Source organism: Pan paniscus, chromosome 8 (genome assembly GCF_029289425.2).
Source record: "Pan paniscus chromosome 8, NHGRI_mPanPan1-v2.0_pri, whole genome shotgun sequence".
Lineage (NCBI taxonomy): Eukaryota > Metazoa > Chordata > Mammalia > Primates > Hominidae > Pan > Pan paniscus.
Genome location: NC_073257.2, coordinates 19020661 through 19040847, shown reverse-complemented (window position 1 = coordinate 19040847; position 20187 = coordinate 19020661). Strand labels below are relative to the sequence as shown.

Genomic DNA, 20187 nt, shown 5'->3' with positions numbered 1-20187 from the left:
GGCCCGAGCTCTGGTGGAGACTGGTCCCTGGAGCTTCCACAGTTTAACCGGAAGGGAGTAGGGCAAGACAGTTGCTGATGGGGATAGGTGTGGAGCTTTGGTGGTGGGCACACAAAGGCGATCCCCTTAGACTGCATGTGTCCCCCATGGAGTTTGACGGCTGGAGGAAGGAAAAGAAAAAGCAACAAGTGCCTTCGAGGAAAAAGGAAGATCTATGAGATAATTATCTTAGAGAAAGCAAGGTGACTCGTGAAAAGCAGTCAGACTATGGAGCAGAGCTGAAAGTCCATTTGAATTTGACGGAGTCAGCCTGCTCAGGAGTATGATTTTCTCCAACAAAGGGGCAGGTTCAGAGAAGGCGAAGTGGCTGGGTTTTTCCAGAGTGGAATTTCTCCTAACATTTAGAACCAGAAGGGGATAAACTTGTGCTAACCGGTGATTCTGCTAAGACTCAAAGAGGTTAAAGTAGTTTGTTCATGTCTGATCACCTGTACGTGGCAGAACTGGTACTAAAATTAAGATCACGATCCCTCAGACCATGTTTTCACTTGCTTAGATCAAATTTTCACCTCCCAGTTCTTCCTTTACTTGATGCCTTCAGCTTTTCTAGAAAAAAACGCAAATCTCTGAATCACTGTTAACCTCAATGACTAACAAAGTCCCTGGCACAAAGTCTTGAGAAACTGTCAGCTACATAAATAAATGTCTGTGATATTATCTTCTCCCAGGATATTTTGATTTCTTGTTCACTCAAGGGGACATCATCTTTGGGATTCTTTTGTTTCTCTACCCCTGGAGCAGTATTGTCCGATAGAAATAAATAGAATGAGGGCTACATGTGTAATTTTACATTTCCAAGTAGCCCACATTAAATAAAGGAAAAAGAAATGGGTGAAATTAATTTTAATAATACATCTTATTTAATCCAATCTGTTCAAATATCATTTCAACAAAAAAATCGACATTTGAAAATTCAGATACCTTAAGTAATTTTATACAAAAGTCTTCAAACTCCAGGATGTATTATTTTACACGTCCAGCACATCTCAACTCTAACTCACCACCTTTCAAGTGTTCGCCAGCCCCATGTAGCTCATTGGTTTCCATACTGGAAAGTGTGTACATAGCGTCTTCATCAGCCATGCTGTCTTGAGCTGTTTGCCCCTGCATTCAAGATTCGAAGTGGTCCCCTTCCAGCCTGGACCTTGACCTATTAATTGTCCATATTTAAACTGTGGAATATAAGTGAGTCCCGAAAATTATTTTTTTCTTGGTTGAAAATGGCTGTAGTAAGTGCTGAGCAATTTTTAATCGATTCTACACAGGCTTTCTAAAGAACCAACACTGACCAGTACCCCTGGCGAGAACGTTAGATCTATTGCTGCGCTGATGAATAAGGCATCTTTGCTATGCACCTTCCCAAAGGAACTGTTGAATTAGAAACTTCTGCAGAGATTATAAACCTTTAGAAAATAAAGCATTTTATCCTGCACAAGAATATTGACATTCTTACCAGGAATCCAACTATCCAAGTGTTTTGTTGTTGTTCCTGCAATAAGTTTGATTTAAACTCTGGAAAACTGTTTTTTAAAAAAATTCCATGTCGATCACTAGCATCCCTCTCCCACTCCCCTCTCCCTATCCCGATAAGCCTTCACATTTATTTTGAGACAGAAAAGAGAATGGCTGGGCTCTGATTCTGACTGCCAAGCTTATAGATATCCCAGCTCTAGAGCTGCGTGTCCTGGGCAAGTTTCTTACCTTCTCTATGCTTCATTTCCTCGTCTGTCAAAGGAGGATACTAATAGAAGCGACTTCAAAAGGGGTATTCTGAGGATTACGTGAGATATCACCTATGTAATAGATGATGCGTGTGACGTATTTGTTAACCGCACCTGGCAGGAACTGCTCCCTCCTCTTGCCACCTCAGTTCATGAATAATAGGTGTGAAAATGCTTCTCACATTAGGCAGTAATACTGATAAACCCATAGAAATGTTTCCTTTAAAGAAGGCATTTTTTTTTTTTTTTTTACATCTTCCAAAGGTTAAAAGCACTAGTTCTGGACTGAAAGAGAAAAGGAAATATTTATAGTAAAACAGGAAGGGAATCTTCATCTATTTAAATGGGAGCACTGTTTCCTTAGCGCTTTTTAAAATAACCCTCATGCAGTCTTCCTGAGCTTTTAGCCTGTCTGTGTGAATGCCTCAGATTTCAGCTGTCTGCAAGGTTCTTGCTACATGCAGAAGGCAAGCATGCCCCCTCACGTACAGTTGCTGAGGCTGCCTGCCTTCTTCAGGCATGACTGTAGGGCTTGACAAGTGACAATGATGGTTTAAAATGCACACAATGCCTGTGTTTTCATTATGATCTCTGTTAGTTATGCTAAGGTATCTGCAAGAACATCCAAAGTCGGGGCCCCAGGAACACACACGATTTCACCTTCTGCCTTTCTTTCAGTTCCACAAGGAAAGATTCAAAATTGACATGCCACACAGATTTAAAGTCTACAATTACAAGAGCCCGACCTTCTGTGAACACTGTGGCACCCTGCTGTGGGGACTGGCACGGCAAGGGCTCAAGTGTGATGGTGAGTCCAGTGGGGGATGAGCATGGCCTGACGTGGACCCCCTAGGGGATGGAGCAAGGCTTTCTGGGGAACTGGAGGGAGGATGTAGGGGGTACAACTTCCACACCCAGCCCAGACAAGTCATGATCATAAGTATGGTCTTCTGGGGCAATAAGCCACTATGTTCCTTTCCTTGCACCCTGCAACACCCCCACCCACACATCCCAGAAAAGAGCACAACAGTTCAGGTTCAAGGTCAAACTCCTAGCTCCATCACCTTCTGCCGTACCATAGCCCTGGGGGAAATGAAGACAGTGTTTCTCCTCTCACTGGTCTTTCTACTACTAGTTTCCTCAGTGGGCTCTGGGCTGCCCCTTCCTAATCCCAACAGGTCTAGCTGTGTGGTACCCTAACCCTTCTCCTTTGCACCAGCCAGTAAGATTCTTTCTGTCATCTCATCAAGGAGCAAGCCCAGCACATTCATTTGGCTGACACATGGTCCTGCACAGAAATTCTGTAACATTAGCTTGAGCATCCATCCCTAAACCATTGCTGTGAACTCCAAGTGCCCAGTAAGAGGCTGGCCCAGTTGTGACCACCATTGCCTGTTTTCTGGTCTTTCCTCCAAGGCCAGGATCGCAGCAGAACCTAACCTGCCATTCATTATTGATGGAGTTTCTCAGACCTACCATCAAAAAAGGAAACAAGGCAAGGCTTTCTTGCTGTACAACTCCAAGTTGCTAAGGCGATAACGTTTAGAAGCTGAGATGCTGTTACACTAGGATTAAGGACTAGGGAAGAAAAAAAAAAAACCCTCAAGAACTGACAAGGCACTCTGCTTTCTGGTTGGGGAGAGACGTGGGCAGAGCCCAGAGAATAGAGCCACAAAAGGAGAACCACCTGTTGCATACAGCCAGCTTCTGATTTTTTTCTTCTTCTTTTACTTTTTTTCTGAGACAGGGTCTCACTTTGTTGCCCAGACTTGAGACTGGCGTGCAGTGGCTCGATCACAGCTCACTGCAGCCTTGACTTCTTGGACTCAAGCAATCCTCCCACCTTAGCCTCTCAAGTAGCTGGGACCATGGCCATGTGCTACCATGCCTGTTTTTGTTTTTGTTGTTGTTGTTTTTGGGTTTTTTTTTAGAGATATGGTCTTGCTATGTTGCCCAGGCTGGTCTCAAACTCCTGGGTTCAAGCGATCTTGTCTCCTCAGCCTCCAAAAGTGCTGGGATTACAGGAGTGAGTCACCATGCCTGGTGAGCACAGACCTTTTCTTATGATGAAGTATTAAATATATAAGCCACTTTATTTTTTCTTGGCAGCCCTATTTTGATCAGTGCTACTGACTAATGTATGTCCTCTCTTTTGAGCAATGAGGTACGTGATGGAAGGCGGCACAGCATCTTCCACATTCTCCCCTTCTTCATCCCAATCCTGTTCACATGTCTGGTGGAACCCAGAGCGACCTCTCAGTGGAGGCAGGAGGGGTGAGGTTTTCAAATCATTACCTAAAGCAGACATCACAGGAGGCCAACATTAGCCTCAAGAATCCGTTCCTGGCCCCAAAGGACACTGACACGCTTTTCTCTACACCCCTGTTCAAGAAGACATGGATAGGCAGGGTATTAAGAGTTCATTAGGAGGTCAGAGACAAAACATAGTGTCCCGGCATCCTGCATCCTGACGGTATCCACAGAAACAGGAGAAATTCTCGCCTCTTGGTTCTCCTGTGATGGTCTCAGGTCGGGTTCTCTGTCCTGGGAGCCCGAGAATCCACTTGCAAGAAGAGCTGGTCCCAGCAGCGCCGCGGCACAGCTTAGAGCTTCCCAGGGGTTCCTGGGCGTTATTTCACGGCTCTTCTGCCTGCTTTGTTTCATTTCTTTCCTCGAATACTCTTTCCTTTCCGCTCCTTTCTGTTCCTCGCTCTCTCCTGCCACCTTCATTTCAAGTGCTCCCCTCCCCTTTTCCTTTTGTCCCCTCTCCTCCCCCTCCCCTGCCCCGGTTTGTTTTCCATTCTTGCTTCTGACACCCCCGGGTCCCTGCCCCTCCACTGTGCTCACCCTGCCCGCTCCGCTCACCCCGCATGCCCCCGCGTCCTCCTCTCTCGACTCTTCTCGCCCTCTTCTCCAGCTCTCTTCCCTCCCTCTCTGCCTCCCTTTCATCCTGCCTCCTTACAAGCCGTCTTCTTAGGTAGGGCCTCCTTAGTCTTTTACCCTGCCTTCTCTCTCTCCCCACAATAATTCCCAAGAAAACAGTCATCCAGAGGGACTCTTTGCCCTCCAAGAAACTGAGTTACGGCCTGATAGGTTAGTAACAAAGACTTAGGACCTTGTCGTGGAGATGGTGGTGGCCTTTCTTCGCGGCCATGCAAGTCACAGAGAAGCCTAGATGTGGCTACAGTTTTAAGGAGCAAAGTAAAACTCCATCCCTCTATGTTCAATCCTAGCTGACAGCCTCACTTGGTGTCACGGTGATGCATAAGAAAATGGAGCTGGGGCTACCGAAGTTGAAACCTAACACCTTCTAAATAGGGTGAATGTGAGTTATGCGAGTTATGCCGACAATGTGGAATTTGGAGCACAATCATGAAAAAAAAAATCCTTTCTATAGTAAAGATTTTAGGCCGGGCACGGTAACAGACCTGTAATCCCAGCACTTTGGGAGGGCAATGCGGAAGGATGGCTTGAGCCCAGGAGTTTGAGACCAGCCTGGGCAACAAAGTGAGACCCCCATCTCTACGAAAAATAAAAAATTAGTCGGGTGTAGTGGTGTGCACGCCTGTGGTCTCAGCTACACAAGAGGCTGAGGCAAGAGGATGGCTTGAACCCAGGGGTTTGAGGCTGCAGTGAGCTATGATTGCACCACTGCACTCCAGCCTGGGCAACAGAGCAAGACCCTGTCTCAAGAACAACAACACAACAACAAAGATTTTAAATATGCAGAAAAGATTTTGCTTCAGGTGAATTTTTCTGGCTATATCTATGCCTATATACTCGGTCTAGTAATGGTTAATAGTTGACCAGGCACGGTGGCTCACACCTGTAATCTCAGCACTTTAGGAGACCGAGGTGGGCAGATCACTTGAGGTCAGAAGTTGGAGACCAGCCTGGCCAACATGGCGAAACCCTGTCTCTACTAAAAACAAAAATTAGCTGGGCATGGTGATGGGCGCCTACAATCCCAGCTACTCAGGAGGCTGAGGCAGGAGAATCTCTTGAATCCGGGAGGCCGAGGTTGCAGTGAGCCAAAATCGTGCCACTGCACTCCAGCCTGGGTGACACAGCGAGACTCCATGTCAAAAAAAAAAAAAAAAAAGTAATAGTTATTTACATAGAAAATTCTGCTTTATTTTATTTTATTATTGAGCTATTTGAAGAAGAGTGGACCAGTGAGAACTACAGGTGAGGGTTGCCCAAATTTCACCTAAATATTTTAGTATCTACATCTATGCAATAAATGATGAAGATGAAAAGGAAGTTGTATTTGTTGAGCACCTGCTCGATGCCAGTCATTGTGCTAAGTAAGCTTCTTTGCACACACATGTGCAAATCAGCAGATAAGATTAAGACTGCATGATGTCATAGCACCTGGTGCCTGCTTCTATTACAACACTCTCTACTCGCAGACTCTGTCAGCTGGAGTTTGGAAATCTTTATATCTGATTCTGATTTTTCTGTATTTTAATGGTGATGTTTCTTTTTTTTTTTTTTGAGACACAGTCTCGCTTTGTCTCCCAGGCTGGAGTACAGTGGCACGATCTCAGCTCACTGCAACCTCCGCCTCCCAAGTTGAAGTGATTCTTCTGCCTCAGCCTCCTGAGTAGCTGGGATTACAGATGTGCACCACCACACCTGGCTAATTTTTATTATTATTATTTTTAGTAGAGATGAGGTTTCACCATGTTGGCCAGGCTGCTCTCAAACTCCTGACCTCAGGTGATCTGCCCGCCTCGGCCTCCCAAAGTGCTGGGATTACAGGTGTGAGCCACCACACCCAGCCTTTAATGGTGATGTTTCATTAGCAAAATTTGAATTTCTAAAACTAATAATTGTCTTTACACAGTCACATGGGCACACGCTCTCCAGTCCAAGAGGGATCTCTTGGTCACTGGCAATGGAAGTTAGATTCTATGCTACTGTTTTCAAGATTCATGAATCAGAATACTCACCCTGAATTGTAGGATCCCCAAGCTAGAATCCTGTATAGATCATGAGTTCAGTGCTGGAGATCCTTAATCGGGAGCCCCCAGAGCGTTCATGATTTGCCCAAGTTCACAGTGTCCACGCTGTGCAAGCTGCCACCAGCACCCCGTTCTCCACCCACCTGACAGGTGCTCGAGTATTTCCCTCTCCTCTTTCTTTTTCTTTAACATCTCATGTGACTTATAAAGATGACAGAAAACTTTGGTTCTTTTTCTTCGAGTTACCTTTCATAACAGGTTGTAGATGTCAATTTACGCCATCAGTTCATGCGTGCAAGAAATATCACTTTCTTTATGACTGTGAGATCCACTTAGTTAACATTCTCATCTAGCAATTCTTGGGGCCCTCTACCCTTCCCATAATCACACGAGGTTTTCAGGAGGCATGGGTACAGGGGCCTGGAAACTGGGGAATGTGCTCTAACACCCGGTTGCTGTTGGCCTTCTCATCTAAGCCCACACTGGTGAAGCCTGTGGCTTTCTGTTTCCACACCGTGTGTAGAGTTTGTGATTTTTTTTTCAAAGCTGAGGCCCTCAGGCCTGGTCCAGTCTTGCTAGGTGTGTTCTGCCGTGACCTCTCCTGGCATTGCTAGCCTCCTCCTACTCCATCCCTTCCCACATATACACTCCGGCTCCACCGTCTGATATCCATCTGCAGGCTGAGGCTGCCTCCTGGGCTTCAACCTAAAGGCTGGGGGAAGCTCTTCATGGCCCAGGTGGGAAAGGGGATGTTTTGGACCCAGACTGGAGTGGGCAGGAATATTCTTCTGATGCAGGGCAGGTGAGCCCCAAAGTGGGGCTTAGCCCAGGAGAGTTCTTGGCTTCGCCCAGGAAGAATTCAAGGGTCGGCTGTTGGTAGAAGAAAACAGCTTCATTGGCCAACGGTATTACAGTTCTGTTGGTGTTACAGCTCCATGACTGCTCCTGCAGAGCAGGGCTACCCCAGAGGCAGAGAGTAGCAGCTCAGGGCAGTGCTGCAATCCTATTTATACCCACTTTTAACTACATGCAAATTAAGTTCCTAGAAAAAGGGTGGTAACGTCTGGGTGTTGCCATGGCAACACTAAACTGACATGGCACGCAGGTGGGCGTCTTCTGGAAAGCTGCTTCTGCCCTGTCCCTGTTTTAGCTAGTCTTCAATTTGGTCTGGCGTCTGAACCCCACCTCCAGAGTTGAGTCCCACCTCCTACCTCACTTCCCTTCCGGCACGAGGATCACTACCAGGGAGAGCCAGGGTCAACTTCCTCCCCGCTGTGGCACTTTAGGCTTTCCTCCCTATCCGCAAGGCTCTGTCTTACCTCCAGAGAGAGTTGCTTAGCACCAGGGGGTTCTTCCACTCTTGCTCACTATCTGCCTTCTTCCTTCCAGCATGTGGCATGAATGTGCATCACAGATGCCAGACAAAGGTGGCCAACCTTTGTGGCATAAACCAGAAGCTAATGGCTGAAGCGCTGGCCATGATTGAGAGCACTCAACAGGTAGGAGCATGTGCCGTGGACACGTTCCCGCCATGGCCGCTCAGCAAGGATGTCCATGCCCTTCTGCTGCTTCACCTGTGGCAGCCCTATGGGAAATGCCGGGATGTATTTCTGAGCACCGGCCTTGCCCTTGGCTTTCATATCCATGCCCACACCCCCTATCTTTGAGATATTTATTTAATGCATTTGTATTATGCAGATCTTTATAAAATCTTAAATTCTTCATGGCATGAGCATTGCAGAAACAAATAAATTCATTAAAGTTATTGAAGATTCATTGACAGCTTTATGTGAATATATTCGGGTTATAGAATAGCCTGGGGGAAAACACTTATGTGCTAGCATCATCCTCATGGAACACCGAGTCCAGGGCAAATTTGGCCTGCTGTTTACTGCTTTGGCATTAGCTGAATTCCTAGATCCAAGGATAAACCCTCTTTAAGACTTGGCATTGCCTGTATCAGCTGTTTTCCCATCCATTAACTACCTGTCCTTATTTGTGATGGAATGATGTAGGCAGCATGAGAGAATCCTTTCAGCCCCAGAAAAGTGTGAAGGAGGCAAACGTTCTGCTAATGCATAAAATACAGTAGATAGACTCTCCCAGAATATGGGGTTCCAAAAGAACGTTGAGGATAAGGAGATCTTTGGTGACCCTATGCATTTAAAAATTTTGAATGGCCTTTGTCCCCATGGTTAGCAGGCTGAGCTGTTCCATCAATGGTGGGTGGGTGGGTGGTCTGACTCTCTGTTTGTCATCCAGGCTCGCTGCTTAAGAGATACTGAACAGATCTTCAGAGAAGGTCCGGTTGAAATTGGTCTCCCATGCTCCATCAAAAATGAAGCAAGGCCGCCATGTTTACCGACACCGGGAAAAAGAGGTAGCTGTCCTGATCAGCAGTCTAATCACTGTCAGTCATTAATCTCAATTAACCCTAATCTGATGCCCTTGGATTTAAGTTATCAGCTTACCTGGTCTGATAGGTGATCCACCTCCAGCTACCAATTAAGAGGCTCCCACTTCTTAGAAAAGAAACTAAAACCTTTTACCTTTGTAAAAGGCAGGAGCGGGAGTTAGAAAATGGGATAGGTCTGGAGGGAACAACCGCAAATGTTTTCTTAGAGTTTCAGCATGTTACATTCTGTCAGTGTCAAATGGTTTCACAGAAATAAATCTGTCTTAAAATTTGATGGTGGGAAGGCCACAGAACACATTCTTACTCTGCACCTTTGAGACTTAAATTTAAGGGTAGGAAAGAGAAGGACTCAAAGCCACTTTCATGACATTATGGCAGTTTTTCCAGCCTACTGTTTGAAAGCAGTTCATGAGTGGATATGACCCATGTTTCTGAGACCTGAGTCGTTTCAGCATACATTCTAAAATACTTAGTGTCCTTGGAAGAGTATGAAAGATAAACCTAGGGATTTAAAAATATAGAGACTATTGTAGGCAGGGGGAAATTCCTAAAAATTTCTCTTATGTTTTCTCTGACTTCAAATCAACTTAAAAATGTAAAAGAAAGGTTTGGGTTACATTTAGGAGGGGTTGCCAGGCAGTCAAGGAGACTATGTCTTAGCAATGATCAACATAGGCAGCATCTTTTTTTTTTTTCCTTTTTGAAGACAGAGTCTTGCTCTGTGGCCCAGGCTACAGTGCAGTGGCACAATCTCAGCTCACTGCAACCTCCGCCCTGTGGGTTCAAGGGATTCTCCTGCCTCAGCTTCCCGAGTACCTGGGACTACTTGCGCACACAACCGCACCCAGCTAATTCTTTGTATTTTAGTAGAGATGGGGCTTCACCATGTCGCCCAGGCTGGCCTCAAATGCCTGAGCTCAGGCAATCCGCCCACCTCGGCCTCCCGAAGTTGTCAGATTACATGTGTGAGCCACCACACCCGGCCAACATAGGCAGCATCTTGACTTGAATTCTGGGATGAATGATGCAGTTCAGATCTTTAAAAATCTGCTAGATTTCATTTCCTCTCTCTCTCACGCTGTAAATTGTAGAAACTGATGCCACTGTGTTTATGAGCCATGCAAACAATTGAAAATCATTTTTTTCGTAAAATTTGGTTAAAATCCCTAGATGTCCTTGATGTGGCATTATTAGCAGTGCTTGTGTATTTTGCATATATGGTCTTTTACTGATTGGCATTTGTTTCTTAAGTTGAACTATTTCCCAGTCTATTGAAGAAAGAGACATAGTCCACACTCCAAAATCCAAATGCCAGGCTCACAGACAGGGGGTGCTGCCCTCACAGACAGATGGAAAGGTATTAAAGCTGCCTGAACTGCAGGAAACCCTCTAAACACCCCCAATTACTATGATGGAGCCTCAGCATGGGAAGTAGAAGAGAAAGCATGTGCTCTCAGTAACTAGAATGACTTCCATTACTCCATGTTCATTTTTAACCACCAGCTTGCATTTTCAGAGCCTCAGGGCATTTCCTGGGAGTCTCCGTTGGATGAGGTGGATAAAATGTGCCATCTTCCAGAACCTGAACTGAACATAGAAAGACCATCTCTGCAGATTAAACTAAAAATTGAGGATTTTATCTTGCACAAAATGTTGGGGAAAGGAAGTTTTGGCAAGGTAAGCTAATGCACGGGAGAATGCTATGGCCCAACTCCAGGAACTGATGAGCCAAGTTCCTGGTCAAAGAAATTAAACTCGTAGGGCCACTAGGATTGCATGTGAGTGTCAGAGACAGCTTTCCTGAGGCAGTGCTGAATAAATAGGGACCCCGAGGGCTCTAGGCCCATAGTAGCCTCAGCTTTCTGGAAACCTGTGTCTCCAAAGCTACTTTGCTTGGAGAGTGTACATCTCACATGCCTATGAGTTTGATGTCTTTGGGCACCAAAGAAATAGGAAGGTGCCTCAGCCACTTCCTGTTTCACACGGTGTTTGTTTCATTTTGTTTTCTCTTCTTTTGCTTCATTCTCAAGCCTGGAGTGTTGTTTTAGTTTGCATGTGATTTTTTTCTCTCTCTATTAAATATCTTCCAGCTTGTATAAGTTTCCTTGGGGTGTGATAGGGCTCGGCTCTGTGTCCCCACCCAAATCTCACGTTGAATTGTAATAATCCCCAGGTGTCATGGGAGGGACCCAGTGGAAGGTGATTGAATCATGGGGATGGGTTTTTCTGTGCCTTTCCCATGATAGTGAGTAAGTCTCATGAGATCTGATGATTTTATAAAGGGGAGTTTCCCTACACATGCCCTCTCGCCTGCCACCACGTAAGACGTCCCTTTGCTCTTCCTTTGTCTTCCACCATGATTGCGAGGCCTCCCCAGCTGTGTGGAACCGAGTCCATTAAACCTCTTTCCTTTATAAATCATCCAGTCTCAGGCATGTCTTTATCAGCAGTGTGATAACAGACTAATACAGGCTGCTATAACAAAATCTCACATACTGGCTGGCTTAAACAGCAGAAATTCATGTTCTCGCAGGTCTGGAAGATAGAAGTTCACCATCAGGGTGTTGTCTGGGTTGTTTCTTCCCAGGCCCCTCTCCATGCTTTGCAGTGGTCGCCCTCTCTCCATGCCTTCATATCATCTTCCTCCTGTGCATGTCTGCATCCAAGTGTTCTCCTTTTTTGAGATGACGTCTCACTGTGTTGCCCAGGCTGGTCTTGACCTCCCGAACCCAAGTGATCCTCCTGTCTCAGCTCCCTAGTAGCTGGGATTACAGTTGTGCCACCACACTCTGCTTAAATTTTCTCTCTTCTTGTGAAAACACCAGTCATATTGGATTAGGACCTGCCTTAATAACCTCATCTAACCTTAATTACCTCTTTGAAGGTCCTGTCTCCAAATACAGTCACATTCCAAGGTCCTGGGGATTGGAACTTCAGTATAGACACAATTCAGCCCATAAGAAAACTGTAGCTTGAGAGTCCTGGAAAAAAAATTGTGGAGAAAGTCCCTCCTCTAAATTCTTCCTGCCCTACATGCAGGTGGGGGGTTGTCTCCATCACTCACAGATGACAAAGAGAGGAAGGAAAGAGGGAGAGGAGGAGCAAAAAAAAAAGGGGGAGGTGAGAAGAGGGAAGAAGAGATAATTTAAGAAATTATAACCAACTACCGGTGACTGCAGAAAATTTTCAAGCTGGTGATTTAAGGAGGGATGATATGGAATATAGGCTTTTAGGTAATTTTTGATATTAATGATATCTCATGTATTAATGGGGCTCCTATTTGTTTTACACTCTTGGATGGGACCCCCAGGAAAATTTTAATCAGAGATGACTGTTCTATGAATCTGTGCAGCCAAAGGCAGCATTATACACCACACCTGCTCACCAGACTTTGGCAGGATGCCTTACCCAGTTTATTTAATATTAAACAAACTAAAATGCAACTGAGCGGTCACCACAGCTGAATAATATTGAGCTCCATTTGGGGTTTGGATTTAAACACTGATGCCTTGCCTTTCAGCAGAATCGACTCTGTCCAGCACATGGTAGCCGATATTCATGAATTCTTTTTGTTCATTTCCACAATAATATGAACCACAGTAGGCTCATTTGGTGCTAATCTGAGCATAATAGGCAATTTTACAGCCAGTCTTCATTATAATTTAGCAGCAATTAATGTGCAATTATAACCTGTTACCAAAAATTGAAAGCACATTATATAGATGGAAATTGTCTTTTTGGCTTCTTAGTTTATGGCTGGTTTTAGGATGTTTTACTGAAAGAAGCAATTACTAAAAGAGGACTTTTAATTGTTAATGAAATGTTTATCTTTCTTTGTTCCCATGTGGATTTCCACATTTCAATAAGGTTAATAAGAAAGACGTTAAGTTAAACCTACAAGCCTTAGTCAGTATCCCAAGGTGCAGCTGGGAGCCCCAGGTTTCCCCCACTCCATGTCCAAAGCTGCCTCCTTCTTTTCATCAGGACCCTGGGTCCCTATACACGGAGAGGAGAGGAGGGGGAGATATCAAAGCAAGATAGGATGGCTGTTTCTCTTTCTCACAACACTGAGAATACTCCAAAACTTGTCTTTTCTCTCTCTTCTGGCTTTATATGGAAAGTATGTTTCCTCACCAAGACCTCTATACCCTTGTTCTCAAACAACTTTTAAGCCTAAGAAAACAAATTGTGTGTTCTCTGGGGATGTGAGCATCATTCATTAGCCTGAATTCCCATCTAAGTTTCATCCCTTCCCTTCTGTCAAGTCAGCTACCATCAAGCTACGAACCTGCACCATCGCTTTTAAACCTAGACACTTACATGTTCAGGGCTGTTGTCACATCATTGACTTCAGCCTTTCCCAAAAGTCAATAACAGAAACAAATGACAAATGACTGAATTTTAGCAACTGTGATTCAGAGATCATTTTAGAGTCTACTTTCCCAGGTCTCATCTTACCTGACTTTCACAACAGTCCTGTAAGTTAGAGGATGCAGTAATTGGAAACTGAAGCCCAGAGGGGCTAATTCATCTGCCCACATTTCCACAGCTAATAAATGTCTGTGAAATAAAACTAGAGCTAGAATTTTCTGTATCCAAATGCCATGCCCTTACCATTGCCAACAGTGTGTTGCTGCATCATTTGCAAAAACTAAAATTGTTGAAACCCTCCATCATACGCCATCTGGTGTCCTTTGATATATGAGCCACAAAATCAAGTGGGAAAAGTAAATTTTGGAGTTAAATCTTCCCTCGTAGCTCCAAGAATCTGAGCAAGTTATTCTTTGAACTCAGTGTTTGTTGTTGATATTGTTAACTTCTGTCTTGCAGAGTGTGATGAGCTAAGAATTAAATTAGATAATGCAATTAGGTCGTAAGTGTAAAGTAGGTAGCAGAGTGTATGACACACAGTAGCTCCTAAAATGTTTCATTCCCATTTTGGTGTCCTTTGATACGAGAGCCGCGAAATCAAGTGGGAGAGTAAACTTCGGAGTTAAATCTTTCCCTAGTAGCTCGAAGAATCTGAGCAAGTTATCCTTTGAACCCAGTGTCAGTCACATTTTAGGACCTACTACATGCCATACATTCTGCTATGAATAATTCATTGCTGTGTTGTCAGAGAAAATGGTGTTTACTTATTTATTTATTTATTTTTTGAGACACAGTCTCACTCTGACGCCCAGGCTGGAGTGCAGTGGCATGATCTCAGTTCACCACAACCTCCGCCTCCCAGGTTCAAGCGATTCCCCCACCTCAGCCTCCCGAGTAGCTGGGACTACAGGCACCCACCACCATGCCCGGCTAATTTTTGTATTTTTTTTTTTTTTTTTTTTTTAGTCGAGACGGGGTTTCACCATGTTGGCCAGGCTGGTCTCGAACTCCTAACCTCAGATGATCTGCCTGCCTTGACCTCCCAAAGTGCTGGGATTACAGGCTTGAGCCACCACACCTGGCCGGTGTTTATTTTTTAAGTACACAAGGAGAACTATATCCCTCCATTCTTCTTTTGGCCTGGAAAAACTGGGTAAAACGTAAAGCTAGGATTTATGTGCACTTGCAGTGATGTTTCGAGTACAGTTTCTCCTCTCCACACTCAACTCTTCTTTCTTCACTGTGCAGTTTATCTCTCTGGATTTTTATTGTACCTTCACTCAGATCCCTGAGCAGGCAGGGCACACTTTTAAAAATCCATTCAATTGCTTAATAATTTTGTGAAACCCTTGGAAAGAGTACAAAGATAGTATGAAACAGTGATGTCATGTCCGAAACCAGAGAAGTGCTCCATTTTGTCTCAGGAATGGCCTATGCAGGATGGATGGGGGTTGGAGAAGGAACCCCTTTTCCCACCCAACACAGGTGTCTCTCAGGACTCTGTCTCTTTTTTAAGAAATGGGAATCCAAATTCTAAAATAAAGTTACTTCTTCCCTTTCCTTCTAGGTCTTCCTGGCAGAATTCAAGAAAACCAATCAATTTTTCGCAATAAAGGCCTTAAAGAAAGATGTGGTCTTGATGGACGATGATGTTGAGTGCACGATGGTAGAGAAGAGAGTTCTTTCCTTGGCCTGGGAGCATCCGTTTCTGACGCACATGTTTTGTACATTCCAGACCAAGGTATGGCTTCTGCTCCGACAACCCTACCTCCCCTCTAACCTGTCTCACCGTGATACCTTCAATGGCGCCCTCATTAGGAGACACGAGTCATTGCCTCCATATTTATCTTACATTTCGGTGTACCTGCCATCCATCCAAACATCCCTTCTACACACCATGGAAGTATTACTTAGAATGTTTTAGTGTCATCGATTGGGAAAGATCTTTACTTCTAGATTTGTTTGTCTGTTTTCCTGTTTTTTAGAATTTGGTTTCATTTAGCATAACAACCAGGCTTCTCAGCAGTCCGTGACTTAGGGGAAAATGTGACAAGTGTTTGTTCATCTACCCTGCATGTATTGGAAGAGATAAAAGTTGGAAAATAGATCAAAACGCACATACACTATTATTTTTCTCTTCAAGGCTGGCAGAAAAAGCAGCCTTGGAGTGGGCTCATCAGTAAGCAAGTCCCTGAGCTGGGAGGTGGAGGTTGGATGCGTCTGCATTCCCACTCGGCGTTGGGACCCTTTCCTTATGCTGAATTTGCCAGAAGGCTGTGCCGTTCTGGGAGGACTTGCATCCTGGTCTCCTTTTTCCTTAAAAAAACAAAAATTATCCTTTTCTTTCCTGACTCAAAATTATTCAGGATCATTGTAGAAAATTTTTATAAACTCAAAGAAGAAAATCACTTATAATCCCACCACTTAAGATATACTCGCCATTAATACTTTGAAGTTTCTCCTTCTATAGATTCTCTCTGCAGTGGACTTTTAAAAACAAAAATAGCAACCCACTGTAAATACCTACTGCACTCTACTCTGCATTTGTTACACTCTATTTTGAACATTTTCTTACGTCTTTGGATATTCTACAACGTGATTTAACTAGAACATCTCTAATTTTTTGTTCTGATTTAAATAACACTAAAATGAACATCCTCGAAGATTAGTTTACATGCACATGCATTATGATTCTTCTTACTGGTTTGTCTCCTCTCTGCCACCCCATCCCGGCTGTCCACCACCCGCACTAATTAGCAGCCCCAAGTGGGACCATATGACTAAGGGCCAAAGAACACAAGGGGTGGAGGCTTTTCCATTTTCTGTTTTCTTTCTTTTTGTTTTTTTGTTTGTTTTGTTTGTTTGTTTTGAGATGGAGTCTCACTCTGTCGCCCAGGCTGGAGTGCAATGGTGTGATCTCAGCTCACTGCAACCTCCGCCTCCCGGGTTCAAGTGATTCTCCTGCCTCAGCCTCCTGAGTAGCTGGGATTACAGGTGTGCACCACCACACTCAGCTAATTTTTGTATTTTTAGTAGAGACAGGATTTCACCATGTTGGCCAGGCTGGTCTCAAACTTCTGACCTCAGGTGATCCACCCCCCTCAGCCTCCCAAAGTGCTAGGATTACAGGCGTGAGCCAACGCGCCCAGCCCTTTTCCCATTTTCTATCTCAAGCCATGACGACTGGAGAGTGAATGAGGGAAAACTTCTAAGGAGATTTGAGCCATGGGAAGAATTAATGAGGGAACCAGGGAATGAATGAGGAAAGTGGATGGCAACTGGGGCATCCATCACCACCTCTGCAGTTCCCAGTAGATTCTCAGCATATGTGCAATAACCAAATCAATGAATAAATGCACTTACCTAAGATAAAGAGAAGCCAGACCATGGCAAAGCACTTACTGAGCATATGCTGTGCTCAAAGCACTGTGGAGGATACCGAAGTATATAATACAGCTCCCGACCTTGAGAACTTCACACTCTAATAAGAGTCAAGGCTGCATTTCTAACAGTATGAGTAATATTAATTCAGAAGGCAGACACAAAGTACCAGAGCTGAGAGAAACTAGAAATAGGAATTTGAATGGGCAGAAAGGGCCTTGGGCATGAAAGGTGTGGCTGCAGGAGAGGAAGTAGAAAACAGTGAGGTGTCCTGGTCAACTATTTAGGAGAATGCAGGCCCACTTCCTGCTGCAGGGAGCAGGCTGGAACTTCCCATGATGAAGGCTAGAGAGATTTTGTACTAGAAACTCCCTCCTGGAGATGATAAATACCCATTGGCCTGGGAGGGTGAAGGTATGTCACCTGCAGGCAAAGGGACAAACTCTGCCACCCTCTCCATGCTGTTGGGAGGGTGAAGGTATGTCACCTGCAGGCAAAGAGACAAACTCTGCCACCCTCTCCGTACTGTTGTCTAGATTTTCTGCACACCCTGGGGCTCCCTGTAATCTTTTCCCTTTGCAGTATTTTGAGGCTTGTAGCAAACTGCTAAACAAATTTTTTCTTTTTTGCCATAAATAAAGATTTTTACTGTAAAGCTTTCATAATAGCGAAAAATTGGAAACAACACAAATACCCAATGACAGATTTATTGAATAAATTATTATATGGTCAGAGAAAATAATACTATATAACCATTTTAAATGATGATGTAAATGCTTAAACATCAATACAGAATGTTGTTTATGAAATCATAAGTGAGAATATATAGTATTTCCTTTTAAGCAAGAACATTTGCATGTATAAGCATGAAAAATAGTGAAAAACTAACAGTTGTTAATTGGGAGGTAGGATTATAACTGATTTTATTTTTATTATATCTTTCTGTGTATGTTACTATAAACACACTTTAGACTGGGCTTCTGGGCACTTAGGCAGTTGTGCTTCTCTTGGTGCCTTTTCCCCATTTTTTTTTTTTTTTTGATTTGCATGTATGATGGTTTTCATGTCTTACGGGGAAGGCTATTGGGAATCCCACTTTGTAGAAGATAGGTATGCTCCTTTCTCTTGCCTGTCCATCACAGCTTCAGGCAGCATTTGTTTCTGTCCCTCTTATGAGAGATCTCCTTAACCCATTTATGCCTGAGGTTGCAACTTTTTGAATTTTGAAATCAGACCTTGGTGATGACCTTGAGCAGTAGGATATAAATAACTCCCACATGCTTAGCGTTCCAATGATGGAACACTAGGCATAAATGAGTTCCGTGCAACTGGGATGCTTTACCAAGACCTGAGCCACAAGTGCATCCACAGCATTGGTGCTGGGAGAGAGAAAAAAAACTTCAGCAGAGAATGTTTACATGAAATGTAAATCTGACTGGCTCAAGACTCAGATCTCAAGGAACTGAGTCCTTTTAGAAAGAGGAAAGAAACAAAGGAAGAAGCTTGAATCACCTTTTCCAACACCCCGAGTTGTTGTTTTTGAGATGTCTTAATTATTCAAACCTTGCTTGTCAAAGTAACTGATTAAATACCACAAGTGAATGCAAAAGGCAACGATTGATACGTGATATGGATAATGCTTTGTTCTGGGAACATGTTGGGAATGACCTTTCTTGGGAGGACAGTTACCTGTGTATACTAGTGTAGACATCAGATAAGATAAATTAACTGTGTACTTCTCCAGGGCATTGTTATTTTTTAAAGGAAGTTATTCATCTGCTCTCTGCCTCCAAAGAGCGCACCTGTTGAATACCAGATTATTCAGGAGATTCTGAGGACAGGTATTCACTTGTTATTAATCAGGGGCATTTGGATTAAATTGTTAAAGTTTTTAAAGTTCCTAGATGAGGGATATATCACCTATGGAAGGGTGAAAATATGATAAAGCCATTTAGGAAGCTACAAAATGTGAAAATTCCTGTGGACTTGGATTCCGAAGTTCAAGCCCCGCTCTGCCGTTTATCAACAGGGCTCTGAGGCACCCACTTTACCCCTGCCCAGGACAGAGAGTAAGAGTTACAGGCAGAGGGGCTGGGAGCTGTAAAACCAGGGGCCCTAATGGGACGGCACCGTCTGGGGACATAGATGTACAGGATAATTCATGGAATCTGAACCTGAATCTGAATGAGGCTCAAATCAAAAGAATCTTCACAACGAATTTTCTGTGTGCTAGATCAAGATGACTTTGTACATCATCCAGGCTCTGGCCTAAATTACTGGCTCAGGGTCTAACGTAGATCAGCATTCTGAGAGGCTGCTGTCTTGGCAAGAGGAAAGAAGGGCTAGCTCTTCTTTCTTTTACTTTTTTTCTAACATTTCTTTGTTGTTAATATTTACATTTTCTGTCTTATATGAAAGTCTGCAGGGCTTGAAATTGCACGATCCCTTCTCAGTACCCCCTTCAGTGCGGATGCCAGCCAACTTTTGCACTACTAGATTTCCAACTTAGATTTTTAATAGTTTCCATTACTTACATTTTAAAAAGTAAAAAAAATAGGAAAATCCACAATAAAATTTGTCTACAAGAAGAGTTGTCATAAATCTTTTAACTCTATCCACTTACAAGTAGATTTAAAACAATTAGAAAAAAATAATTAACCATCAAACTTTGAAACACAGGGAAAAATAAACACTAAAACAGTTTCCCTCTTTTTAATTATGCTGCAGTAAAAGAAAGATTAATAACTCAAGTATCCAAAGTTTCTGTGTTCTATCTCTGATAAAACTGTGGAAAAATAAGAGGATTTATTTCTAAAATTTGTTTGGAAAGGAAAGATGCATCTAACACAGTAAGGATGCTATTTCTTTTTAATTTCAAGGAAATAATTTTCCCTTAAAAATTAAAAGTGAACTAAAGTCTACCTTCCTCTGTGTCTCCTTTGAATTCTGAAAGGCCGATCTGTATTCTGACATTTAAGTAGTGTTACTATTTCACACCTAAGTAGCTCTAGATCCTATAGGAACAGCTCTGTCTCTGGGTCATTCCCTCAGGTTGGATTTGAGGGCAGGCCGCCGTGGTTTTGCAGGCCTCTGAAGAGAGGCCTCCCAGGGTGATGTCAAGAGGCAGAACGCTAGTGTTCCTAGATTCACATCACTGCCCTTGACTCCCACACTCCCAATATGCACCAGTTGAACATTCTTGGTCAATATCACTTTGAAATTTTTCTTTTATGAAAAAGAAAACTGAGTTTCGCTTTCTATTCATAGAACA

General features: G+C 43.7%; 1 protein-coding gene across 3 annotated transcripts in view; it reads left to right on the top strand.

Moving 5' to 3' along the window:
- PRKCQ (protein kinase C theta) overlaps positions 1–20187 on the top strand; it is a 156210-nt gene that overhangs the window by 86540 nt on the left and 49483 nt on the right. For all 3 annotated transcript variants that reach the window (XM_034929904.3, XM_034929903.4, XM_055092388.2), the window contains 5 exons: positions 2460–2589; positions 8138–8247; positions 9011–9128; positions 10681–10841; positions 15103–15276. In XM_034929904.3, coding sequence (XP_034785795.2) covers positions 2460–2589; positions 8138–8247; positions 9011–9128; positions 10681–10841; positions 15103–15276 — 693 coding nt within the window. The remainder of the gene's footprint in view (positions 1–2459; positions 2590–8137; positions 8248–9010; positions 9129–10680; positions 10842–15102; positions 15277–20187) is intronic.